Source organism: Corythoichthys intestinalis, chromosome 15, assembly GCF_030265065.1.
Source record: "Corythoichthys intestinalis isolate RoL2023-P3 chromosome 15, ASM3026506v1, whole genome shotgun sequence".
NCBI classification, from domain to species: Eukaryota; Metazoa; Chordata; class Actinopteri; order Syngnathiformes; family Syngnathidae; genus Corythoichthys; species Corythoichthys intestinalis.
Genome location: NC_080409.1, coordinates 53,856,885 through 53,884,755, shown reverse-complemented (window position 1 = coordinate 53,884,755; position 27,871 = coordinate 53,856,885). Strand labels below are relative to the sequence as shown.

The following is a 27,871-nucleotide window of genomic DNA, read 5'->3' as shown; positions in this document are numbered from 1 at the left end:
TTACTTTGTCAAGTAACTAATTACTTTTACATTCAGGGAACTGAGTTACTAACGCAATTACTTTTTGGGAGAAGTAATTTGTAACTGTAATTACTTTTTTAAAGTAAGATTAACAACACTGTTGGTGATAAACTCAGTTTTAATCACAGTTAACAAAAAGTACAACCAAACTCGGAGAACAAAATACCGGGTATCGAACTTACTTTGGGGAGAGGGGCCTCGAGAGTGGGATAGACAATGACGCAATGAAAACAGACACCACATGGGGAACTTAAATACAGACATGGGGTAACAACACCATGGCAGCGGATTGGTCAAGATACAAGGAGTAGGCCACAACAGGTGAAATCAATGGGTAATCAAAATGACCAGACACAAACTTAACTCAAACCATGACAATTTTGATATGTGCAGATGAGAAACAGGCCCATCAAATTACTTTTACGCCACAAAAAAGGAGGTGTGTTCACCTTCACTAAAATGGACTGCATCAAACTGTGTGTCATAAACTGTCATAAGACATAATTATGATATGACATGTCATTAAGTGTCCTAACTTTAACACTAATGCCAACCCAAATGCAATATTGCATCAAAAGTGACATCATTCATTAAATGACACTCAATGACATCTGTCATACGCAGCACTCATTCATATTCATGACAGGTGTCATGTCATCATTAGGAGTTCAAATAAAGTGTAACCATTAATATTTTCATTTATTTTGCTGGTTGCTATTGAATCTCCCCTGAGAATAGAGCATTTGTGCATCTAGTTTCACAGTGAGCGTGTCAGTGTTAAGCATAAACTCAACAACAGCAGGGGGAGGCTATGGGCTGAAAATGCTGCAACGTTGCTCCTGAACTTGATCCGACCTTCCACCGCCGGGTACACACGCTTCATGTCAGAGATGTATTTGGACAAAACCGCAATGTCCATATCACCTGCGAGAGAGAAATATTTTAAGGTTCAGAATGTGTTAGTATGCGGGTGTGACAATTTATCCAAATGGTTATGTATCACGATACATTGTATCCCAAAAGCTTATCCATATGCTTCTGCCGAGAATCAATATATCGCTTTGAAAAAGTGTCACACTGGTAACTTTTAAATGGATGTAAAAGATGTGGACTGGACATAAATGAGTTGGTGACAAAATTGCCTGATGACAATGACATCTGTCATAAGCATGCATTAATGCTCGTGACAGTGACATGGACAGTCTTATGACGCCACTGTCAAAAGTGTTACCAAAAAGGAATAAACAGCTTGCTACAGAAATCTTCTACTAGAATAGTGTCTGTTAGCTCATTGGCTGTCATTGATGGTGAAGGAATCTGACCCTATAGCCAGACTGCCGGAATCATGCCAGCCGAACAGCCAAACCCATGCTGGCGCAGCTCCAGCGACCTGGGCCTGCGAGACCCGACAACCCGGCCAAAAGGTCAAACTCCACGCGTTTACCTTAGTCTTAACCCCTTGTACTAATTCCATTTTGAAAGCTGGAAGCTGGAAAAAGGCTTCGAAGCACAAGTTGACAATTTATTCAGGTCGACAGCAATCATACAGCACAGAGGGACCCAGGCAAGGATCCAAGGTCAACAAATCATAAGTCAACAAAAGGTTCCCGAGAAAAATGACAACGATTAGTTAAACATTGTGGGCAGAAGAAGGTTGTGTTTGGGCATTGTTTAGGAATATTGTCTGTCTGTGGATTGGACCGGAGGATTCGGGAGTTACTGTTGTCAGGGCAATGAGGGTTGTGGATTTTGCCACCTCAGGGTCAAAGGGGCTCTTGGAGTCTTACCAGTCACGCTCTCAGTTGGATATCGGGCGCTCGCCGGTGTTCCTTGTTTTGGGACAGGGCGTCCCGCCATTTGGTCTGGACTGTCCGGAAGAACTGATTGCAAGAGTATGTAGTGCAGACGTGGGCTTGTCAGCGTCAATCTTGCTCAGTATGGTATAAGTGCTACTTATTTTATATTGGGTGTTTTAGAGTAATACAAACAGTCGATCGGTAAATACGAGAAAGGATACTATTCCCTGATTGATTATATTAGGTGTGTTAGAGTAATGCAAACAGTTACGAGAAAAGTTACCATCTCCTTCAATGGTGACAGACATCCAATTCATTTTGACTGGATTTGGACATCTAGCGCTGTCAATGGCATTCACAGGAAGTCTTCGCGGTTTTGAGGGCATTCATAGCTCACCTCATTTTAGGGCAGTTGATTTTGGGACATTCACTTCCTGTTTAGTAACCCATAAACAACAGGAGGTGACTAAAAATCAATATAGGAATTTCCCAAATATAACGCACACTTTTTTTCCCCCAAAATCAACTTGTAAAATCATGGGTGCGCATTATACACGGGTACATGGATGGAGACAGAAATATATATATTATATATACATATCTGAAGACAGATTTTTTTTTTATTGACACGGTCATGTTGTATTGAAGAAAACGTATGCGGCGATCCGTTGCAGACCATTACGGTCCATGACGTCACCATTTTGTTTCGGTAATACCACACTGATTGGTCGACTGATTTCGTCTGTGTTAAATTCTGCTCTTTTCACTCTTCCTCCAGCACAGAATCTAGTTTCTTGAACTCATTTGAGTCAACGTCTATTGCAACGCGGACCATTACAAATGTAACAACAGAGTTCCTGTGTCCGTCACCTATATCTGTCTCTCGGGAAACCCAAACCCAAATAATAATAGTTCCACTTGTTATAGTCCACAGCGACGCGTTTTCCAATTTCAGTGCCCACTTTCATTCTACCGTATCAATCAATGGAAGAAACATTTATTCATCATGATGAAACGAGCAAGTTATACAGCAGCCTTTAAAAGAAAAGTCACATCTGTTTTGTTCTTTCCTAGATTCTGGTAATATTCTTGTCAAATCATATTATTACCGTAAATATTGTCAGTTTATGGTAATGTTTTGAACTACCAATGTGCTGTGTTTCACCAGTCAGTAAAATGACATTTCTGTATCTGTACACGAGCTGTTTTTTTGTATTCTTCTATTTATTGGTGCTAAAATTAGGGTGCGCGTGATAAACGGGTACAATAATTTTCCCTAGATTTTACAAGTAAATTTGGGGTGCGTATTATACATGGGTGTGCCTTGTATTCTGGAAATTACGGTATTGCATATTGTAGAATGATCTCCCGACACGTCATGACATGTCGTTATAATAGTTGTATCACCATATCGTGATATCATCGTTATCGTGAGCCTTGTATCGCTAATTGTATCGTAAGGTACCCAGAGGTTCCCGCCCTTTGTTATTAACGAAAGTGTCGCTCTTGAGGTTTTTTTTTTTTTAACTTTCAGACAACATCAACAAAAAAACGTGAGCTAATATCTTCTTAAGATTTATTAATTATAATTTCATTAGGAGTAAATTGCACGAAAAGCTAAGTTCTGTTCTGTAGTAATGTATATTTTAGAACACATACCTGAGCAAGAACACATACCAGAAACATGACTGCTGGAAATAAATCCAAGCTTTTCTCAGGATGTCAGTTCCCTATCCATTTTAGAGCATTTGTTTATACAAGCGGAAGTCTTGCCAAGTTGCCACTCACATAGTTGCTGCTGCTCTATATCTTTTGGACAAATAACTTTGCAGTCCTACACGTTTGTCTCAGTGTTGTTTTTGGCAGCCCTTTAAATTTTCGTCTTCATCTTTTGGATGATAACTCTTATTAGTAGGGCTGTCAAATTTATCGCGTTAACGGGCGGTAATTAATTTTCAAAATGAATCACGTTAAAATATTTAACGCATGCGCAAGGACCCACTCACGCATTGCCGCACAGCCTACAATGGCACCGTTTTACTTACACACAGAGCTAAGAGGCAGCGTCATATGAATGTAGAAAGTAGATACAAGCATTCATTTGGTCCGTGCTGTTAATTGGTAAAAGCTTTTAACATCTCTCCTACAACAACTATATCTATTGTGGGAAGCGATGTGGGGAAGACAGGAGTTGATCTCTTTCTTAACACCCTGTATTGTGCCCAACGCAGAGAAGATATCGCATTTGCAGCCAACACACACAGTCATGGTTGCATCACTTCCCATCATGCATTTGGGCAGAATTGTTAAGTCGCTACAGTATAATTTACCGAAAGCTCAACAAATACACTAGATGGCAATATTTAGTCACAATATACAAACTCACATTTATCCTTTAAGAATTACAAGTCTTTCTATCCGTGGATCCCTTTCACAGAAAGAATGTTATTAATGTTAATGCCATCTTATGGATTTATTGTTATAATAAACAAATACAGTACTTATGTACAGTATGTTGAATGTATATATCCGTCTTATCTTTCCATTCCAACAATAATTTACAGAAAAATATGGCATATTTTAGAGATGGTTTGAATTGCGATTAATTACAGTTAATCAATTTTTAAGCTGTGATCAACTCGATTAAAAATTTTAATCGTTTGACAGCTCTACTTATTAGTCTTAGTCATATATTAGTCATCTCAAAATGTTTGTCTACTTTTTGTTGACAAAAACTCAACTAATTCCATCTAGTTTTAGTCGACGTGTACAAAAAATGTTTTTGTCAGCAAGTTTTACGCCAGGAAAAAATAAAAAAAAAAGGATTCCTACTATTTCGAACGAACATTGATAGATGCTACAATATATGCTCGTCTATCGACAAGGACAACGCCAACTTGGTGATGATACACACACAGCAGGAAAACAGTACATTATTTTCAATGAATTATACCCACCTGGACGCCACCAACTGTAAGTGGAAAAAAAGTTGTTCGAGAGTTTAAGAGGACACTTGCTGTTACCATTAGCTAGAGGTGGGTAGTCACGTGTTACATAAAATAAAATAGAACATTTTTATTGTAATTACACAAAGTGTCATGAGATTCAAAGCTGCCCCATAGAGTGCACACACACACTAACACAAAGGATGGATTAAAAAGTACGTACACAAAAAACCCCAATATAAAATGTACTCGGTTACATTTACTTGAGTAACTCTTTCAGAAAAATGTACTTCTACGAGTAGTTTTAGTAAGCCTTACTTTTACTTGAGTAAATTTGTGAAGATAAAAACGCCACTCCACTACTTTGGGCCACACAAGAGTCGTTACATTTTTCTCTTGATTCTACATATTACATTTGTTTTTTTGTCTTTTTTGCTATCGATGCTATTGCCAAGAGAAGCGCTACTAATTTCACCAATGACACGTCGCAACAATAATCACATGACTACATTACACCAATCAGACGCAAACTTGACATTCTATGATTACGCCAGCCTGTTCAGTCATATGGTATCGATAAAGCACCGTAAAAAATGAAGTATTTGATATAGAGCGCTGCCCTCAACATGACTGGAAAGCGTGGATTTTAAGCTCTCTCCCAGTTTTTATTTGGCACCGGTTGACCACGGAAACCCGGAGATATGATCCTTTTAATTTCATAATAATAACTGTAAAGGAACTACATGATCCTTTTCATTTCATAATCATAACTATAAGGGAACTACGGCAGGGGTCCCCAAACTACTACCCTTGAACAAAAAAATAACACTATTGAAAAAAAATTTTTTTTTTTATTTCCTGGCTTTTTTCTGTAAAAAGCCAAAGAGGGGTAATTTGGTTATTATCTATTTAATTAATGATGTTGTTATTATTTATTTATTATTATATTTAGGGGTGTCAAACGATTAAAATTTTTAAACAAGTTAATTACAGCTTAAAAATTAATCGCAATTCAAACCATCTATAAAATATGCCATATTTTTCTGTAAATTATTGTTGGAATGGAAAGATAAGACACAAGACGAATTTATACATTCAACATACGGTACATAAGTACTGTATTTGTTTATTATAATAATAAATCAACAAGATGGCATTAACATACATAACAACAACATAACATTCTCTTAAAGTGATCCATCAATAGAAAGACGTAGTTCTTAAAAGATAAATGTTAGGTTTTAATATAAAATTTCTATAACTTGTACTGTCTTAACGTTTCCGTTATATTAAAATGTGTAAAATTTTGAATCAAAAAATAAACTAGTAGCTCACCATTGTTGATGTCAATAATTACACCATGCTCACTCAAGGTACCCATAAAATCAGTTGGACCCAAGCGCCAGCAGATGGCGCCAAACACCAAAAAACAAGTAACAAGCGGGCATTACACTGTACTGTCATTTTAATCTGAGCGGGGCATGTGCGTTAATTGCGTCAAATATTTTAACGTGATTAATTTTTAAAAAATTAATTATCGCCCGTTAACGCGATAATTTTGACAGCCCTAATTATATTATATTATTTTTATTTTATTTACTTTTGTTCTGTGAAGAATCCAGAAAGGGTTATTTGATTGTGGCCTTCTGAAAAACAATACATTTTTACATTTAGGCACTCCTGCAATCGTCACACTTTTTCTGTTACAAACTGACCCCGGCCCCTCATCAGAGAAGGGAAGGGGTATGTGGCCATCACAGGAAAAAATTTGGGGACCCCTGAACTACAGTATTCACTACTCCAACTAGGAAATATTTTCTCCACTAGAGGGCACTGATGCTCTTTGGACAAATAATGCTTCATTACTGTTTTTTTTTTCCTCTTTAATAATTAAAAAAAAAAAAAATCTTTGGCTTAATGTGGTTATGTAATGGTTTATTGTACAGTTATCATTATAACGACAGTTCATGTAGATAAGTTTGTGCTCAGAGAAAAAAAAACATTGTTTAAAAAAAAAAAAAAAGCAGTTATTCAAAATGTTACTCATTACTTGAGTGTTCTTTTCACTTGATACTTTTTTACTTGTACTAGAGTACATTTTTTGGATGACTACTTTTACTTGAGTTTTTTCGAAGTAGCACTACTCTTGAGTCAAATTTTTGGCTACTCTACCCACCTCTGGCATTAGCCTAATGCTAACGCGAATGATTTACATTTTTGCGTGCTCGTTTCGTCAGGCAAAAACATTGGTCTCGGTATGTTTTAAGCTCCTAACACCCAATTTTTTGCTCTTTATCGTCTCGTCATCGTCATGAAAAAAGTATGTGAAAGTGTGAGATATTTTCGTTGACGAAAACAACACTGGTTCGTCTATAAATTTGGTAGCTATTAAGAGTGTAACAGTATTTGCGTGACGGTACAGGCATGACGGTTTGTTGCACGCCGTTGTTGATGTTCTCGTTAATGGTAGAACATTTTATAAAAATGATTTATATTGTTTTAAACATCACTAATACTACTCATTTGAGCGGGGACGTGCAGACTTGTTATGTCTATTTTATATCTGTGTTTTGTCTCATCCAAGAAGACTTCACAGTCTGGACTAATCACCATTCAAGCAGTTTTATATGGACCATTACTCGGCAGTCGTCAAAGGTCCTTGTCTTGTTTTGATGGATTGTCCTCTCCCTCCACTAACTCTAGCTAGTGACAAAAAAGTATCAAAACACTCCCCACCCCCAACACCAGGGGTGCTGCAGCAGCCAACTTCCTGCGCCACTGGTCCGTCGATAACCAATTGGGATAAAAAGGTATCGATATATCACCATTTCAAAATATCGTCACACCCCTAGTTGAAAGTCTCTGAACATTCTGGAATGCGGGAGGAAATCTGAGTAACTGGAGGATCCACGTAAGCATTGAAGTGCCCTAATTGCATCATGTTTCAAATATGTGATTTCCTAAGAGCGTTGTATTTCAAACTATTTTTTTTTTTTTTGACCTGCTTGTTAAGTTAATACACATTCAACATTGAGACTTGACAGAACTCAAGCATCAAAAACGAGAAGCTGTATGCCCACCTGTATTATGCTTCAGCTTCTCCTCCCTCAACATGCCGTACCCGTCACCTCCGCCCACCAGGTAGGAAGGCATGACAACAGTGTACGTTTTCTCCGGGTCCAGAGGTTCGTACTTTGGCACTCTACACTGAGTGCAGAGCACAGATAAGGAAGCGACTCGCTGGTTTACGGGCTTCGAGAGGTCGTACTCTACATGGATGCCTGCAAATGTAGATAAAAGATTGGGTCAAGAACAACTTTATTGACAATCCAATATCAATGTGATTGTTAATAATGTAAATCATTTCCTAGTAGACCTATAGTTTTGATGGAAATGATCTTTTTTGTTGTTGTTGTCAAAATGTAAAAGCTTCTCCCTTGATTTACACTACAACTCTCTTCAAAATGAAGAGTAAATTGTTTATGTTCGACTTACTTCACCAACAAACTGCAATCAACACATACAGTGGCGGAACAAATGTGAACAGGGCCCGAGTGCGATGAGTATAAACCGGTCCCCTCGAGGTGAACCTCCGGCGGGTAAAGGTTTCTTTTTTTTTGAGATGGCCCTCGCAACACGAAGGGAGTCATACCTTAAAAGGAGTTTGTGAGGGTGATCTGCTATGTGTGTGCATGAAGGTGGAATTGGTACATGTGTGTTGAAACATTTCCATTTAGCAACAGAGTATATGTGGCGGTTTGATTTCTTAATATCTGAGGCTTAAACCAATGTTGACCTGTGAACTGAGTGCTTGTTTAAACCGGTGTTATGACAACGCAGTTTTATTGATAGCAAAGCATATTTGTATATCTTTATTATAAGCAATCATTGATAAGAGCAAATATTAAATAAGCATTGGTCACATTAGACCAAGACGACCAGGGTGCGGTTTGAGAGCTACAACACTTGCAAATGACTTGTTGAAAACGTTCAGCATTCACACTGCGCCAATCGAAGTTTCCAAGTAGCATCACGTGAACGAATGGCATGTACAGTGGTATGAAAAAGTATCTGAACCTTTTGAAATTTCTCACATTGATGCGTAAAATCACCATCAAATGTGATCTTTGTCAAAATCACACGGATGAAGAAAACAGTGTCCGCTTTAACTAAAACCACCCAAACATATATAGGGTTTGATATTTTAATGAGGATAGAATGCAAACAATGACAGAAGGGGGAAAAAATAAGTAAATGAAGCATCATGTTTAATATTTTTGCCCCCCACCCCTTTTTTTTGGCAGCACTAACTTCAACCAGACACTTCTTGTAGCTGCAGATCAGTCTGGCACATCGATCAGGACTAATCTTGGCCCATTCCTCTCTACAAAACTGCAGTAGTTCAGTCAGATTCCTGGGAAGTCTGCCATGAATCGCTGTCTTTAGGTCATCCCATAGCATCTCAATGGGTTTCAAGTCTGGACTTTGACTTGGCCACTCCAGAACGTGTATTTTTTTCCTTCTGACACCATTCTGAAGTTGATTTACTTCTGTGTTTTGGATCATTGTTGGATCACTGGACTTTGACTCGGCCACTCCAGAACGTGTATTTTGCCAACATGCTCAGGTCTGGCTGTCCAAGCAAGTTCACAATGAGAGTAGACCGCAAGATGCTATAAGAAGTCTCCAAAAACCCTAAAATGTCATCACGGGACCTAGGAAGCTCTTGCTCCTGTTGATGTGAAAGTGCGTGCCTCGAAAATCAGAAAGAAACTTCACAAGTTTAACCTTCATGGGACGTTTGAAAGGAGGAAACCTTTGCTCTCCAAGAAGAACATGAAGGCCAGACTGAAGTTTCCCTAAGTGAATGTAGACAAAGACCAGGACTTCTGGAATAATGTTCTTTGGACGGATGACTCTAAAATTGAATTATTTAGACACCAGAACAGAGGAGATGTTTGGCGTAAACCCAATACAGCATTCCAGGAAAAGAACCTCATACCACCTGTGAAGCATGGAGGTGGAAGTGTCAAGGTTTGGAGATGCTTTGCTACAGCAGGACCTGGCCAGCTCACCTTCATAGAATCCACCATGAATTCTATTGTGTATCAGAGGGTGCTTGAGGAACATGTAAGACAGTGTTGTTTTCGTCACCCATGACTATAATGAAAATATTTCGTGACCCAACAATTTTCTCATGATGATGACGAGACAATACCGAGCAAAAAATGTGTTTTGGGAGACTAAAACATAACGAGACTAATGCCAGTTTTCGTCTAACAAGACGACAACAAGACGAAAATGCGCCATAATTTCAGTCACATGTTGACAATGTGTGGCATTTTATGTGTAGTTAGCCTGCTTTGTAGCGGTGTCACTAATGTGACCTGTTGCTGCTCTCCACTCTCCAGGCTTGCGCACATTTTGTTTGATTTGTTTTCTTATATTTGCCAGAGAGAATATGCAATGTTGCTTGAGCCTTTAAAGGTCTACGCTGAGTGATCACTACACACTAAATGTAACTCGTAGCGTTAGCATAGCATTCGCGTTCAACACTACATTAGCATTAGGCTAATGCTAATGGCAAGCTTCGTCTTAAACTCTCAGCCATTTTTTTTTCTTTTTTTTTCTTTTCTCTACATTCAGTCCGTGGCATCCAGGTTGGTATAATTAATTGAAAAAAATATACAGTTTTCCTGCCGGGTGTGTATTATAACCAAGTTGGCTACAATATGTGCTCGTATGCCAAGGTTCTTTTGAAATAGTTCAAAAACTTTTTGTATTTGTTTTAATGTTTTGTAATTTTTTTAAAGAGGTTTTTTTTTTTTTTTCATTTTACAGACTAAAACATTTTTAGTTAACATGGACTAAAACTAGACGAAATTAGTTTTGAGTTTTCGTCAACAAAAAAATAGACGAAGACAAACACATTTTGAAATGATTAAAATATCACTAAGACTAATAAGTATTATCATCCAAAAGACTAAGACTAAAACGAAAATTAAAAGGGCTGCCAAAAACAACACTGATGTGAGATCATCTGTGAAAAAAATTAAAGCAAAACTGGACGCTGCAACATGACAATGACCCAAAATGTAATAGTAAATCCACCAAGGACTGGCTGAAAATGAAGAAACGGCTGAGTCAAAGCCCAGATCTTAATCCCATTGAGATGCTGTGAAACAGGCTGTACATGCAAGAAACCCCTCAAACATCTCACAGCTGAAAGTATTCTGCGTTGAGGAGTGGGGCAAACTTTTCTTCAGACCCATGTCAAAGACTGGTAGATGGCTACAAAAAGCGTCTCACTGAAGTTATTTCAGCCAAAGGGGGTACACTAGCTATTAAGTGGTAGGGTATCCTAACTTTTTCCTCAGTTAGAATATGCATTTATGTTGATATATTTGGTTTAATGAGTAAAACAATGTTCATTTTTGTTGTTTACTTGCAATTAAATCACTTTCTTTTCCAGAGATAAAGAAAAACGATCACACTATATCATGACATCATATGTCAACATTTCTTAGTCAAGAACTGAATATTTCATGGGGTGTCCTAATTTTTTCACATGACTGTACAGTCACCTATCGTATCTTTCCTACCACTTGGTAGAGATAACAAAGTCCATTTTCCTAAATGAAGAACTTTTTAAAAATGATTAACAATGTTAAGATTGTTCTACCAGCTTAAATGTATCAAAAACAAGACCTGACACTTGCAGGAATTCTCCATGCATGCCTCCATATCTGTGGACGGAGTGTTCAAAAGCCTTTTTCAAAGTTGATCCCTTTATCTGAATCAAGTCCACAGTTTGTTGAAATGGCATGACAGTGAGGATCTCCTCCATTGTTATGGTGCCTAGGAGTAAAGAGCCAAACATGAAAACACGGATGGAATACAAATAGGATGAACCCAACGACATACAGTGCTGGCCAAAAGTATTGGCACCCCTGCAATTCTGTTCAATTTCTCCCAGAAAATGATTGCAATTACAAACGCTTTGGTAGTAATAGCTTCATTTATTTTGCCTGCAATGAAAAAATACAAAAGACAATAACAAAAAAATAACTCATTAACATTTTACACAAAACACCAAAAATGGGCCGGACAAAAGTATTGGCAGTCTCAGCCTACTACTTGGTAGCACAACCTTTAGACAAAATAACTGTGCACAACTGCTTCCGGTATCCATCAATGAGCTTACAATGCTCTGCTGGAATTTGAGACCATTCTTCTTTTGCCAACTGCTCCAGGGCTCTGAGATTTGAAGGGTGCCATTTTCAGATCTCTTCACAGGATTAAGGTCTGGACTCATTGCTCCAGTGCTTACTCTTAAACCATTTTCTCGTGCTTTTTGAAGTGTGTTTTGGGTCATTGTCCTGCTGGAAGACCCATCACCTCTGAGGGAGGCCCTACATTTTGCTGCAGTCTTCAGACTTCATCATGGCATGCACACGGTCAAGCAGTCCAGTAACAGAGGCAGAAAGCAACCCCAAAACATCAGGGAACCTCCGCCATGTTTGACTGTGGGGACCGTGTTCTTTTCTTTGAAGGCCTCGTTTTTCTCTATGCTGATGCCTTTTCTCCAAAAAACTCAACTTTTGTCTCATCTGACCAGAGAACATTCTTCCAAAACATTTATGGCTCTCTCGGATAAGTTTTGGCAAACTCCAGCTTGGCTTTTTTATGTCTCTGGAACTCTGAGACTCTCAGAAGTGGGGTCTTCCTGGGTATCCTACCATAGAGTCCCTTTTCATTCAGACGCCGACAGATAGTACAGGTTGACACTGTTGTACCCTCGGACTGCGGGACAGCTTGAACTTGTTTGGATGTTCGTCAAGGTTCTTTATCTACCATCCGCACAATCTTTCGTTGAAATCTATCGTCCATTTTTCTTTTCCGTCCATAGTGCCGTGGGCTTTACATTTATTGATGACAGTGCGCATGGTAGACACAGGAACATTCAGGTCTTTGGAGATGGACTTATAAACTTGAGATTGCCCATGCTTCCTCACAATTTTGCTTCTCAAGTCCTCAGACAGTTCTTTGGTCTTCTTTCTTTTCTCCGTGCTCAATGTGGTACACACAAGGACACGGGTTGAGTCAACTTTAATCCATTTTAACTGGCTGCAAGTGTGATTTAGTTTTTGCCATTACCTGTTATGTGGGACAGGTAAGTAACAGGTGCTTTTACTAACACAAATTACAGTAGCATCACATGTTTTTTCAAAAGGTGCCAATACTTTTGTCCGGCCTATTTTTGGAGTTTTGTGTTAAATGATAATGATTTTTTTTTTTTTCCATTGTCTTTTGTGGGGTTTTTTTCATGGCAATTCTCATTCATTCTCAAGTACTCAGATAGTTTATTGGTCTTCTTTCTTTTCTCCATGCTCAATGTGGTACACACAAGGACACAGGACAGAGGTTGAGTCAACTTGACTCCATTTTAACTGGCTGCAAGTGTGATTTAGTTATTGCCACCACCTGTTATGTGCCATAGGTAAGTGACAGGTGCTGTCAAGGACACAAATTAGAGAAGCATCACATGCTTAGTCAAAGCGTGCCAATACTTTTGTCCAGCCCATTTTTGGACTTTTGTGTAAAATGAGAATGACCCCCCCATTCTCATTTGTGTTTTTTCATTGCAAGCAAAATGAATGAAGATATTACTACCAAAGCATTTGTAATTGCAATCATTTTCTGGGAGAAATTGAGCATTATCTGACAGTGTTGCAAAATACTTTTTGGCCAGCACTGTAAGTACATCATTTGAAGAAGAGCCCTTGCATTGTTCTGACAATACGCTCAGTTTCCCGCGTCACTATTTTGAATTGGAATGTTGCCCAGATCTTAGGTAAGCCATTACTGTGCGGTGGAACAGTGTCAAAAAAAAAAACATCCCCTTCATAGTTTACCATTTTTGTATCGCTCATCAATTGCTGTGCGAATGGCTCCACTGTTCAAAATGCATACGCCCACATGATTCCACTGCAGCTCATTAGACTCTTTTAAATTGTGGTTAACCTAACATCACACAAAAAAAGAACAAAGTTACATGTTGGAGCAGTGTTTTTGAACTGTGGGTGATTATCCTCCTTTCTGCTGCAGCTAAACATAAAACACCGCAAGAGGCACAGTGAAAATGTACAGGTAGCAACAGCGTTTAGGCGGTGTGACAAGCATCACGTCATGTGGTTTGCTGAGGAATTTGTTAAGCTCATAGTTTACACAAGTTCTGATTATTACCATGGCGTCGCAAATCAAGTTTCCGAGGTTGCATTCTCGAAAACGACACTCCTCAAAAGATCCGTTGAGGTAAACTAATGTCTGGCCGACGTACTGCTTCGAGTACTGAGCAAGCTGCTCTTTCCACTTTTCAACATCAGCAAGGATATTGGGATCTGGATGTTTAATACAGGAGCAAGAATTTTGCATGGTTAAAACTCAATCACTGGCAGCTTTCACCGTTAAAAATCATATCTGGCCACTCTCAATGGCAGTTCAATGAGTGTACCTTGAGGTATGCTACTGTCCAACAAGATGGGGTTTCCAGTCGCTTTGATAACATTTCCAGCCTGGTCAAAGATAACCTTCAGGTAGCCCAAGTATTTTCCAAAAGCATACGCCTGGACCACTGGCACATTTCTGCCATCATCTGACTTCACCATGAACGGGTAAGAACCTGCCGGTACTTCAGTAGATGGAGCAGTTCCTACAGGGTAAAATGATACACCAATATTAATAAAGGTGACCTTGCAATAGTGATGTACGATATGAAGATATATACCAGTGGTATGAAAAAGTATCAGAACTTTTTGGAATTTCTCACATTTCTACATAAAATCACCATCAAATGTGATCTTTGTCAAAATCACACAGATGAAAAAACAGTAGGGCTGCGGCTATCAATTATTTTAGTAGTCGGTTAATCGATTACTCGATTATTTGAACTAAATAGTTAATCGGATAAGGAACATGAATATTTAAAATACCTGATCTCAGCCCCAAACAGTTTAAAAAAATAAATACTGTATTGGCCCGAATATAAGACGGCCCTGATTATAAGACGACCCCCTCTTTTTCAAGATTCAAGTTTGGAAAAAAGGACTTTTTGAACACCAAATTAATTTCTATACAGAAAATAATTACAGTATATCTGAAACAAATGACAATATAACAATATATTTGAGAGTAAAAGCATGTTATTTTGCCTCATTCAAATCTTCATATCTGAACATTTAAATATGTAAACTAAAGTGCAATCACATTCGTAAATGAATGGCTTCTGGTTTTTGAAATGTAAATAAACCAATCTATTGTGATAAAACAACAAAATTGCATAACTGCATTAACCATCAAAGTGAAGTCTAACTGTAACTGTAGTCTTGAAAACAAATCTGAATAAGGACAAACAGTGCAATAAAATCATGCAAACTGGTTAAACTTGAGGGTAGCGGAGATCTGTCATGACAGAACATCGCTTCAATGATATCTAATGCCATCTAGCGTCATGCATGGGTATAATGTCTAGACCGCAAATATAAAACGATCCTCACTTTTTCAGTCTTATATTTGGGCCAATACGGTAAATGAGGATCTATGTACAACAAAAGAACAATTGGCTAACTTACATGGAAAAAGTCCGCTAGCTTAAATGCTATAAAATGCTAACTTTTTTTTTTTTTGTTTCTTAAATTTTTTTTAACTATGCTCTTAACTAAGGGTTCAGACACATATTCCCACAAAAAAAAAAAAAAAAACGGCCAAATATACCGATAAACATTTTCAAATGCATTAAAAAACATACTGTAAGTTCAAATAAAAACTTAGCTTATGTTGGTCTTAACAGGGAGCAGCTGGATTCACCCATGTGAAATGAGGGCAGTGTATTCACCCAAATCAATATAACTAAATGCAAACACCTTCAAAATAAACCATTACAACGCCACTTTAATGAAACGAATACTCGAAGCAGCAAACTTTAATTCGAATCTTTTTTTTTTCTAATCGATTACTCGAGTTAATCTACTAATCGTTGCAGCACTAAAAACAGTGTCTGCTTTAACTAAAACCACCCAAACATTTATAGGTTTTCATATTTTAATGAGGATCGTATGCAAACATTGACAAAAGGGGGGAAATAAGTGAGTAAACCATCACATTTAATTTAATTTAATTTAATCTATATGGAGCAGTTCCTACAGGGTGAAATAATACAAGCAATTTTAATAAAGGTGACCTTGCATTAGTGATGTACGATATGAAGGTGTATACAGTGGTATTAAAAAGTATCTGAACCTTTTGGAATTTCTCCTATTTTTGCATGAAATCTCCATCAAATGTGATCTTTGTCAAAATCACACAGATGAAAACAACAGTGTCTGCTTGGATTAAAACCAAACATTCATAGGTGTCCATATTTTAATGAGGATAGTATGCAAACAATGACAGAAGGGGGTAAAATAAGTGAGTGAACCTTCACATTTAATATTTTGTGATCCACCCCTTTGGCAGCAATAACTTCAACCGGACGCTTCTTGTAGCTGCAGATCAGTCTGATACATCAGGACAAATATTGGCCCATTCTTCTCTACAAAACTGCTGTAGTTCAGTGAGATTCCTGGGATGTCTGGCATGAATCACTGTCTTTAGGTCATGCCACAGCATCTCAATGGAGTTTGAAGGAATCTGACCCTTTAGCCAGACTGCTGGAATCACACCAGCTGAACCGCCGGACCCGCGATGGCACAACTCCAATGACCCGGGCCAGTGAGACTCCCAACAACCTGGCCAAAAGGCCAAACTCCTTGCATTCACCTTAGTCTTAACCCCTTGTACTGACTCCATTTTGAAAGCTGGAAAAAGGCTTCCAAGCACAGGTTGACAATTTATTCTGAGTTGACAACAATCATACAGCACAGAGGGACCCAGGCAAGGATTCAGGTCGCAGGTCTTCAGACAGCTCTTTTGACCGAGCCGTGATGCACATCAGACAGTGCTTCTCATCAAGACGATTCTTACCAGCTGTGTGATTTATAGCGGGCAGGGCAGCTTTAAACCACTCATCAGTGATTGGTCACACACCTGACTTAAAATGTATGGTGAACATTGGTTTCAGTTGCTTTTTAAGTCTCCTAAGGCAGAGGGTTCACTTCCCTTTTTTCCTCCTTCTGTCATTGTTTGCATGCTATTCTCATTAAAATATGAAAACCTATAAATGTTTGGATGATTTTGGTAAAGCAGACATCTGTGTGATTTTGACAAAGATCAGATAACATTTGATGCTGATTTTATGTAGAAATGTGGGAAATTCCAAAAGGTTCAGATACTTTTTCATACCCCTGTATCCTCAAAACGATATAAAATCAATGCCTCGAGAATTAGTTTCATTAGATTAATTAGTTGTAATGCTTTGTTTTGAAAGTGTTTCTATTTTGTTTTATTGATTTGGGTGGATACACTGCCCTTTAGTGGAAAAGGTGAATATAGTAATAATAATAAATTATATTTGAAGGCGCCTTTTGGCACTCAAGGTCACCGTACAATCATTTAAAAAACAATTAGACAAATATGACATTACTTGTTTAACAAGGCTGAATCCAGCAGCTCCCTGTTAAGACCAACATAAGTCAAGTTTTTGTTTGCACTAATATGTTTTTTATGCATTCGTAATTTAGTTTATAGGTATATTTAGCAGTGTTTTGTGGGGAATATGTGTTTGAACGATTTGTTAGGAGCATTGTAAAAAAAAAAAAATGTTGCTAACTTAAATGATATAAAATGCTAGACTTTTGCTATGCAAGTTAGCCAATTGTTCTTTTATTGTACTTCGATCGTAATTTATTTTTTTAAACCGTTTGAAGCTAAGTTTGGGTATTTTAATTTAATTTAATTAAGTTTTAAAATTGCTGTTGTGAAATGAAAGTGCAATCCTACATAGTTTGAAGGAATGCTCAAAAATTTTATTTTGTATTCGAATCGAATGCTCTTCTGAAAGTCAAAGCCAAAATAAATGTCATTGCAGGCATAAACACTTGTTTCTTTGTTTTACATCTCCTAAAATGTATTCTGCGATGCATTTAATGTTCCTAATCCGATCAAACTAATCAATAGATTAATTGATGACTTCAATAATCAATAGCTGCAGCTTTACATTTACGTAAAACCAAGACTATTGACTCAAAAAGGAAGATAAAGGCATACCAGTGTATAGGAATGTGTTGGTGTGTCCTCCAATAACCACGTCCACCCCTCTCACTCGCTTAGCAATGATTTGGTCCACGTTAAAGCCGGAGTGTCCCAGAGCGATGATCTTGTTATAACCTAGTGTCTGCAGCTTGTCTACCTCGACCTGCAGGGATGCTACCTCATCCTCAAATTTGAGGTGTGGACCTATTATCCAAACACATGTAGGAAGGAAAAGTTAAGCAACGGGTTAGTGCAGGTCTGAATGTAAATCCGCAAACAGCCCTTGAGCTTCAAAATGAAAGCCGTACAGAACGCCGTTTGTCAAGGGGGCGAGGATACAAACGCAGAAAAAACAACAAGGGAGGCAGTGTTTTGGGGAAGGAACTCAAAAACGCTTTAATAATAGTTAACCAAAATATAGTGATGTAATGAGGTGCGCCGAGCCTTCGAAGCATGTGTCGAGTAATGACGGGATGTTTCCGCGTTCATTTAGGGAGGGTTCCGAAAACGATTTCAGTTTCAAAACCGCAAAAATTTTCCGACATACCTTCCCTAAGGTATTAGCTATTTTTTATGTATGCAGGGAGAAATCCCTCGCTTGCAGCTGAAAAGGCTCAACTGTCCTCCAATGGTTGTTGCTCAGTGTCAGTGAATCACCTGTGCTACACGATGGCTGGAGGAGGTGAAACCCCAGAACTTATCCCCCCATTGAAGAAAATAAAATCTCTGGTATGGGAGTACTTCGGCTACAGAAAAGTTACAGACGGCCGTGGCTTAGAGGAGAAGGGCCAACCGACATGTAAAACATGCCTGCGGAGTATGGCTGCTGAGGAGGCAATACCTCCAATGTGATTTTGTATTTATACAAAATTAAAGGTTTTTAAACACTATCTTGAACGTTTCCCACCAGCTACGAGTCAACGCCAGCGTGTTTACTCTGTCTAGCTGTGGTAAAACTTGTTTTTTTTTTCTCTCTGGCAACTGTCTGTGTTGAGAAAAAGAGAGTGTATAATGTTGGGCTGTCAAAAATATCGCCTTAACGGGCAGTAATTAATTTTTTAAATTAATCACGTTAAAATATTTGACGCAATTAACGCACATGCCCCGCTCAAACAGATTAAAATGATAGTACAGTGTAATGTCCGCTTGTTACTTGTTTTTTTTGGTGTTTGGCGCCCTCTGCTGGCGCTTGGGTCCAACTGATTTTATGGGTTAGTACCATGAGTCAGTATGGTGTAATTATTGACATCAACAACGGCGAGCTACAAGTTTATTTTTTGATAGAAATTTTTACAAATTTTAATAAAATGAAAACATTAAGAGGGGTTTTAATATAACATTTCTATAACTTGTACTAACATTTATCTTTTAAGAACTACAAGTCTTTCTATCCATGGATCACTTTAAGAGAATGTTAATAATGTTAATGCCATCTTGTTGATTTATTGTAATAATAAACTAATACAGTCCTTATGTACCGTATGTTGAATGTATATATCCGTCTTGTGTCTTATCTTTCCATTCCAACAATAATTTACAGAAAAATATGGCATATTTTATAGATGGTTTGAATTGGGATTAATTACGATTAATTAATTTTTAAGCTGTGATTAACTCGATTAAAAATTTTTATCAATTGACAGCCCCTAGTATAATGTAAACATGATTGGAATCATACACACATGTTTTTTATGGAAAATAATTCAATAATTTTTGTTCTGATGGTAATAATGTTGAGCTGCGGCTGTGGGTTTACGCTAACCTAAAGGACTGTATTTATTTTAATTTTATTAAGAATATTAGTTATTTTATTTTAACATAACATTATACTTATGTTCCAATTTGCTAATATGTTTTTGAAAAATAAAAATTCTGTTCAATGGAAAAAAAGTTGTTTTTTAAGCCCAGATATCTCAAAGTAACATATTTTAGAGCTGTAATTGCAATACCGTGATACTGTGATATTTTTGCTTAAAGTACATATGACACCAAAAAGCATGTTGATTTCATTTTTCTTGCTGTATTTTATGCTCCTGAATTAAATGGATCGCTTGGATGTGTGAGGAAACCATTGTTTTATTTCTTCAATTTTTTGAATCCCACGCCATGAAAATCAATACTTCCTGTTTTGAGGTGGAATACGAATGTGACGTCACCTGGGTCAGCATCTCACAATACACTATTGCTTTATAGCATGCAGATGGACTCCGGATTAAGCTGATTTTGTGCATTAATTCATTTTTTTTACGTCATGCCAGCCAAATGTGCCGCAGGCTTTTGTTACTGCACCAGGGAGGGCGTGTGAGCCTTTTTGGGTTTCAGAAAATTCCCGTTCACCACAGAGAATGGCCAAAACTAGTCCGACAGTGGGACCATTGGACTTATGAGGAAGTGAGTTAAGTTAACATCCTATTTTGTATTATGTCAAATACTGGGATCATGGCACACATTTTTCGACGACCGGCATCTTGCCGCACCCCCCCCTCGGTCCTTCGTGTCCTTCGCGTGCCTGCCGAAAGAGCACTATACTCTGCTTATTGCCCTCTTCATGTGCCCGGTGTTCTGTCAAATTTTCCACCCCATCAGAAATTGTAATTTTGTGTTAAAAATGGCTGCAAATACAGTGATTACAAAGTAAAAACTACAAACTTTATTTAAATAAAGGACTATTTACTTGCCTTTGACCATGGACCGACATGTAGAAAAGTTCGCCTCAAACACATCCTGCCAGGTTAGCTGCACAACAACTGCACGCCACTCTCTCACTGTTTACGTCAGGGGTATTCAAACATTTTGCAAAGGGGGCCAGATTTGTTGTGGTAAAAATGTGGGGGGGCGACCTTGGCTGACGTCCTTTACGTAGAACATTATATTTAAGAACATTTTAGCAAGCCATTCTGTGTGTCACATTTACTTTATTATGTTTTTTTAATTAATAATTTCAACAATCTTGCAACTAGCCTTTGTGGCGTTCTCTTTCGACTCCCGGGCTCTTGTGCAAAATACTGCTGCTGTGAAATTAAACTAGCTTCAAGTTGCTTTCTCGCTACGTATCTTCCCCAGTAATCTTGTTGTACATGTTAATATCGCCTCACATTGAACTCTTTAAAAACACTGACTGTCTCTTTGCAAATGAGGCAGACACAATTGTTGTGTATTTTAGTGAAGAAATAGTCCAATTTCCACCTATCCTTGAAGCGTCGGCCATCGCAGTCAACCTTCTTTTTTTTGTTGATTGTTGCCATTTTAGAAAATTGGAAGTAAAGGGTCACATGGGGTAATGATGCTTAGAGTGCTGCTGCCTTTTAGTGGGTAAATGAGGAGCAGCATTTAGTGTATAAACTACTTCATATGCTGGTAGCAGTACTGCTGACCAAATTATTAAGTCCGTGTGCGGGCCAGACGTTAATGATTTTATGACTGTGGCTGGGGCCCGGATGAAATTTGACCAAGAGCCGCATTTGGCCCCCGGGCCGGACTTTGGACATGTCTGTTTTACGTCTTCGCCGTGTAATTAAAGCATTATTCTACGCCATATTCCTGTTGACCATGTGGCAGCTACGCGCTCCTCCGACGTCGGCTGCTTTGTCCGGCGGTCATTGTCTGGCTGCTTCCCCGCAAACGAGACCTCTGCCCTAAACAGGAGAACGATGAGCTCTAACTTGCTCGGCGGGTTGCCGATTGGCGAAGACAATCGACAACCCCGCTGCCGTGTGACATGACCTGGGTTGTTTTGTGTGATTTTTGCTTCAAAGCCAAGAATGAGACTTTGAAACATCACTCGGTTCGGGTTAGTATGTCGGCTAGCTGTCACGCCTCCTGGTTTGTTTACGCAATCTGAAGCCGGGGCAGGGAAATGACAAAAGCCAGACCAACTCCGGTGGCATAAAATATAGTTTGGGAGGTGCAATGAGTGGACAGTTTTGAACATTATGGTGTAATTTTGCCATGTTGTAATGAATAAATGCATTTTTAATATTTCATATTCAATTAAGCACGAAACTGTTATTTGTCATGACCATACCATTTATGTCGCAATTGGGGGAAAATACCTGATTAAAAAGAATATCCTGCAAAAATATTGGAGTAGAGAGACTGAAACAATGATTTTTGCGGCTCTCTTCGTCGCATTTTCCCCGTTGTAAATAGTTCCCCCTCGATGCGCTGAATAGCAAAACCGATGAGCCCAGTCTCCCGCTGACGTCATCCACCTGTTGGGGACGCTAAAGCCCTATAATGGTAGGCGTGGCTAAACGGCAGATTAAAAGACTAATTTCTCATCATCTGCGCTTTGCCAAATTGTTGGATATAGTCCAATTGTCTCAAAATAGGATTCTAATTCACATGCAATTTGAGACTTCTTTTTTGTCCTGTCATAGGCAGTTTAAGGTTATCATACCATCAGAATCTCATACTGGCACATGCCTAGTCCAAAGCCTCGCTGCCCAGCTGTCCCATGTGATTGCTTCAGAAAGTGCTTTAGATTTTGCCGCACAGTTTTATAGCCCGCTACAGTATATAAACACCTCTGGCTACATTCAAAATGTGGGTGTTTGAAAGAGAGTTGCGATCAGGTGAGAGTTTAGATAGTTTGGAGGTGGTTTGGTGAGTGATTCATTTTGGCTTGGGAGTGTGGGCTGGGGTGTACAAACATTCATTTGCCCTGGACGTCTAGCACCATCAATTGCAGCTAGTGAGTTGAAACGTGAAACTCATGTGTATGCAATGATTTAATATTAAATAATTTAGCTTTTTTACTTTGACTTTATGAGGCAAATCACCTCATTTAACCAGTCTTTGATGTTATTTTTTTAACATAGGTAAAGTACTTTAAAGCATCTCAGCTCATGCTTGTGGTCTGTTTATTTTCATTTCCCAGAGACGGAGCCACAGAGATGTGACCTTAAAAGGACAGTGAACTGACTCATCTCACGGTTTGCAAATACAGTGATCTCTTGCTGCTGTATCGCAAATTTAAAATAATAATATATATATATGAAGAAAAAAACATTTTTGTACACTTTATTTACACCTATGGGTGTACACTTGCACACACGTTTCATATGAGAGCGAGTAAGAGAATGAACGTACAGTATATATTAGGAGTGGGAACCTCTTGGTACTTCACGATACGATTTGCGATACAAAGCTTACGATAACGAAGATCTGACGATATGGCGATACAACTACTATCGATACGTTGGTCAGGAAATCATTCTAGGATATTCTACAAACAACTAATGAACAGGAAAACTATGAATTGGAATGAGTTTATCACTAGTACTACTTCAAATGTACTTTATTTATTTATTTACAAATGTACTTTCAAATATAAAAAAAAAAATGAATTTTCTGTTCATTATTTCAGGGGTGAGGCACTGTCAATTTATAAGATCTTATGTAACACCTATGAAGTGATTACAGTTAAATTAATGAAGCGGCATGGAAAATGATTGAATGAATAAATAATTATGGACTAGTGCTAGGTTCGGTTACTGAAGCAGTAATTTGCATAAACCAAAAAAATGACTCCGACAAGTTATGGTTTTGAACTGCCAGCCTATTTTTTTATATAAACAACAATACACACACAATACACGTACGATTAACATAAAATTGAAAAAATACAAAGGGGGAAAAAAAGGGACATTTGTTCCCTTATTGGTAATGTCAAAATTCACTTTTGACTTTTCCTATCTTTTAATCAATTAGTTTTGATTATTTGTAGGATCTATATATCAACCCGTTTTTTCCCCAAGATTTCTAATATTTCTTTTTAAATCAATTGATTTCTTCAACTTCCTCAATTTTATAGCCAACATTTGGTTCCTATTTGAGTTTCAATATTCAAATTTTCCCCATCAAATGGTTTGTTGATCAACAAAATTTTAAGTCGATTACACTTAAAGTATTAAAGACAGATGCATAAAAAATAAAAATGACAAGGAGAGTAAACTCAAAACAAATTCAGCATAAGGCTGAACGGCTCCAATAAAAAGGTCTATCTGTTTACTGTTTCAATGTCCTTTTTTACAGTCTCTCTGGTTGTTTTCTTGTGATCCAGACGGGGGGAAAAAAATCCTCCGCCGCCGCCACTGACCTCGCTCCAGCGCCTCCGGAAGTCTCCGAGGTCACTCCTCGTCCAGCGACGCTAACCTCGCTGCTGTGCCGGCGCCTCCGGGAAGACTCCGAGGTCGTTCCTCTGCCGGCGCCTGCGAGTGCCGACGACCCGGGCCGGCCCAGCCTATACGCAGACTATGCAGCTGCTTAGGGCCCCTGACCACTTGGGGGCCCCCCAATCTGGCAATTGTTTAATTTTTAAAAAATGTTGTTTACTACAGTTTGCTTTATTTGACTTTTGTGAGTTTTGATACTTGATTACAAGCTTAAAAAAATAAAAGTTCTTCCTTAACTTCTTTCTTTCCTCTTTTAGAAAAAGGTTTGAAGTATGCAGTGCAACAAAATCTGATTAATATACAAAATATGGACGTATGGGTTGGATTGCATGTATGGATTTCACAGTACACTGTGATGAAATGGTGGGCCAAAAATATGGGCCCCTTTGCATTATTTTGCTTAGGGCCCCCAAATGGCCTGGGCCGGCCCTGCCGCCGCCCCCATCTTTTCTCATCCACCGCTTTTGGACAACAATGTCGTCGCTATGGCTCCGGTTTCAGCATTTCCCTCGCTTCTGCTGCGGCCGGTCAACTTGGTTCGTTTCGCCAGTCGCCATCATCCCCAGCTGGGCAGCTCCGACCGCCGCCCCCGTCGCCCACGTCTGCAGCCTCGACTGGGTGGCACTGCACGTCGCACGTCTTGACCTGATACTCGGCCGTGGCTGAGCAACGCGTACCGCCTCTCTTGGCGTCCGATTCTCCAGCCACGCCTGGGCCGTGCTGCACGACACGCTCCTCGTCCTGGACATCCACCAGATCGTCCTGCTCGGTCATCCATCGCCTGGCATCCCGGACGTCCTACCGATTGTTCTGCTCGGTCGTCCACCGCCTGGCATCCTGGGCGCCCTCCTGATCGTGGCACTTGGTCGTTCATCACCTGGCATCCCGGACGTCCTCCCGATCGTCTTGCTCGGACATCCCACAGCTGGCATCCTGGTCGACTTCCTGATGGTTCATTCGGTCGTCTTCCACCAGCGCCCCGGCTGAACAACCCGACCGTTCCTTTCCATTAAATCGGGTTCCGCTCGGCGTCCTGTGTGGGTGAATTCTGGGGGGACCTGTGTAGTGACCACTACCTATTAACAGAATTCACCTAGGAACTTGTGTGGGGCATGTTGTGTTCGTGGGGGGGGACTATTTACCTGTGCGCGTTTCCGGCTAAGTCACGAGAGACTACAGAGTTACGAGCGGCTGAACACGGCAACACAGACTCACAACATCATCCGCTACAACTTGTTATTTCTTTTGAATTGAAAAATTGTTAGTATACTGATTATATCAAGTTTTTAATATGTTTTAAACATGGATTTTTAAACACTTTTCATTTTAATGTTTAGACCATGTATTCTTGTTATGGTTGTCGTTATCAATGGCTCTTAATTTGGAGAGTAAGATAATTTTTCTTAAATCTAGTCAAATAATTTTCCCCATTTTGTTTTGAGTGTTAAAGATGAGTTAACAGAATAATGTGACAGATTATTCCACTTACTTAAATATGACTATTTGTTCTTATTAAAACCATTCCTCTAAAAGTTAGTCATTTTTCACCCAAATCAAGAAATATTTGCTTTCAAAATATGTTTTGAACAATATCTAGTCTTGAATTAAGAACATTTTGACATTTCAGAGCTCATTTATTGCTTAAAATACATCTGTTAAGCTTATTTACAGCAAGCTATTTTTCTTCTTTCAAGTAATCAGACTAGAATTTACTTACAGCTCTGGTAGATAATTTCACTTTCTTCTCATAGATTTACACTGAACGCAATTGTGACTAGTTTTAAAGAGGTGTGTTTTTCAGTGTACATCTAGTAGTTGGTGATTTTTCACCTAAATCAAGAAAAAAATGCTTCAAATATTTCAAAATCAAGATTTAAAAAACAACTCTAAATCTACTAACTTATGGCTTGAATTAAATCTGTACATCTTATTTTCAGTTTAATGAATTTTCGTATTTCAAGAAATCTGAGTAAAATTTACTTGAAGCGTTGGCTGATAATTTCACTTATTTCTAGTAGATTTACACTGAAAACAAGGGAATATAACTAGTTTTAAGGAAGTATGTTTTTGCAGTGTATAGGGTTAATGTTCTAATGATAACATGCATTTCTCGAGTTTTATATACAGTATACATTTATCAATATGTTTAGATAAAAATGTTAAAAAATAGGGTTTCGCGGTTTTTCCACTTTACGCGGTCGGTTCTGGTCCCCATTAACAGCGATAATTGAAGGTCGTACCTGGCATAGACAAGACGGGAGTCTCGGCGGTGGTATACCCGACCACGGCGACTTTCTCCAATCCCACTTCGAGTAAAGCGTGAGGCCGGTAATACCGACTAAAATTGGCTGCCAGAGTCGTGTCCGGTTTGATGTTAGAACTCACCACAGAGCAATTAACATTCTGCAGGAAAGGCGAGATAAGCCCTTCCACTCCATTGTCGAACTCGTGGTTCCCGAAAGCCTGTGAGGCACGCAAACATTAAAAAACAAAGTTGTTTCCATGAGCAAAACTTGGAATGGAAACTTTCCCAGATATTTACCATCGCGTTATAGCCGAGTTTGTTCATAAAATAAGCCGCTTCTGCGCCTTTGTAGTAGTTAAACCACACTGTGCCTTGGAACTGGTCGCCGGCATCCAGGAGCAAGACATTTTTCTCCTCCCTGCGGATCTGCGACACTTTGGTGAATCGTCGGGCCACCCCTGCGAAGCAACGACCCCCGGCCGGACACTTTCCAGAGTCTGCGCTGGTTTCTTCGATGCGCGCGTGGTTGTCGTTGGTGTGCAATAGCGTCAGCTCGAAGCTCCCGATCCGGCGATAGCTATCAAATAACAGCAACAAGCTCAGACAAAGTGTCACAGGCTTCCACGAGAGACTCATGCTGTGGACGTGTGTATGCGTACGGCACGTAAGGGGGGAAAAAGTTTTGGGCCTCCTCTTTCAACTGTGGGGTGGGTTGGGTGTTTAGTCTGTTCATTTGGAGGAGTCTGGGTTTTCCGTCCCCCGGTGCGTCACCGTGTAAAGCGGTCCTGGAAGTTGACAAAATGATACTCATGTGCTCACGTTATGGTTAGTATTAATGTTTGTAGTTAGATAATGTCTCTCATGAAACAATCTTTAACATTTAAAAAAAAAAAAAAATTGGGTCCAGTCCGGGGGTGACGGTCCATAGGCGGATCTACTATTCAGGCGAGGTAGGCGATCGCCTTAGGCCCCCAACCAGTAGCGGGGCCCTCCAACCTGCTGCCCTTGCCCCAACGAGCAAGGGCTAGGGCCACCGGAGCCAGCAACCCCCCCAACTATTCGTCATGTATAATTTAGGGCTGTCAAAATTAGTGCGTTAACGGGCGGTAATTAATTTTTTAAATTAATCACGTTAAAATATTTGACGCAATTAACGCACATGCCCCGCTCAGATTAAAATGACAGCAGTGTAATGTCCGCTTGTTACTTGTTTTTTGTTGTTTGTTCGTCTAAGGATGGGGGATAGCCAGGACTTGAATTTATTTATTCATCTTTGTTGCTTCATTTGCTGTTTCTGATTGTGTATCATATTGCCTCTGCAAAGCCCGTTGAGACAACGTTGTAGTGATCCAGGGCTATACAAATATAATTGAATTGAATTGATTTGAATTGTTTAGAGCCCTCTGCTGGCGCTTGGGTCCAAATGATTTTATGGGTTTGGGGAGTGAGCGTGGTGTAATAACATCAACAATGGCGAGCTACTAGTTTATTTTTTGATTG

The 27,871-nt window shown here is 39.1% G+C and overlaps 1 protein-coding gene across 1 annotated transcript; it reads right to left on the bottom strand.

Annotated features, from left to right (window-relative positions):
• Positions 1-110: 110 nt before the first annotated feature.
• Positions 111-27,815, bottom strand: nt5e (5'-nucleotidase, ecto (CD73)). Its single transcript, XM_057858640.1, has 9 exons — positions 26,669-27,815; positions 26,367-26,589; positions 17,966-18,154; positions 14,277-14,474; positions 14,009-14,163; positions 13,678-13,786; positions 11,471-11,620; positions 7,843-8,043; positions 111-945 (listed from the first exon to the last, which is right to left on the bottom strand). Exons 1-9 carry the CDS (start codon positions 27,005-27,007, stop codon positions 779-781), a joined length of 1,731 nt encoding a protein of 576 aa, XP_057714623.1. The 5' UTR covers positions 27,008-27,815; the 3' UTR covers positions 111-778.
• Between the last annotated feature and the right edge of the window lie 56 nt (positions 27,816-27,871).

Excerpts from the sequence above, each read along its gene's own strand:
- nt5e (XM_057858640.1), bottom strand. The coding sequence starts at position 27,007 with ATGAGTCTCTCGTGGAAGCCTGTGACACTTTGTCTGAGCTTGTTGCTG. Across the intron at positions 14,164-14,276 it reads GGACAGTAGCATACCTCAAG|ATCCCAATATCCTTGCTGAT; the intron begins GTACACTCATTG and ends TTAAACATCCAG. Across the intron at positions 946-7,842 it reads GAAGCTGAAGCATAATACAG|GTGATATGGACATTGCGGTT; the intron begins GTGGGCATACAG and ends TCTCTCTCGCAG.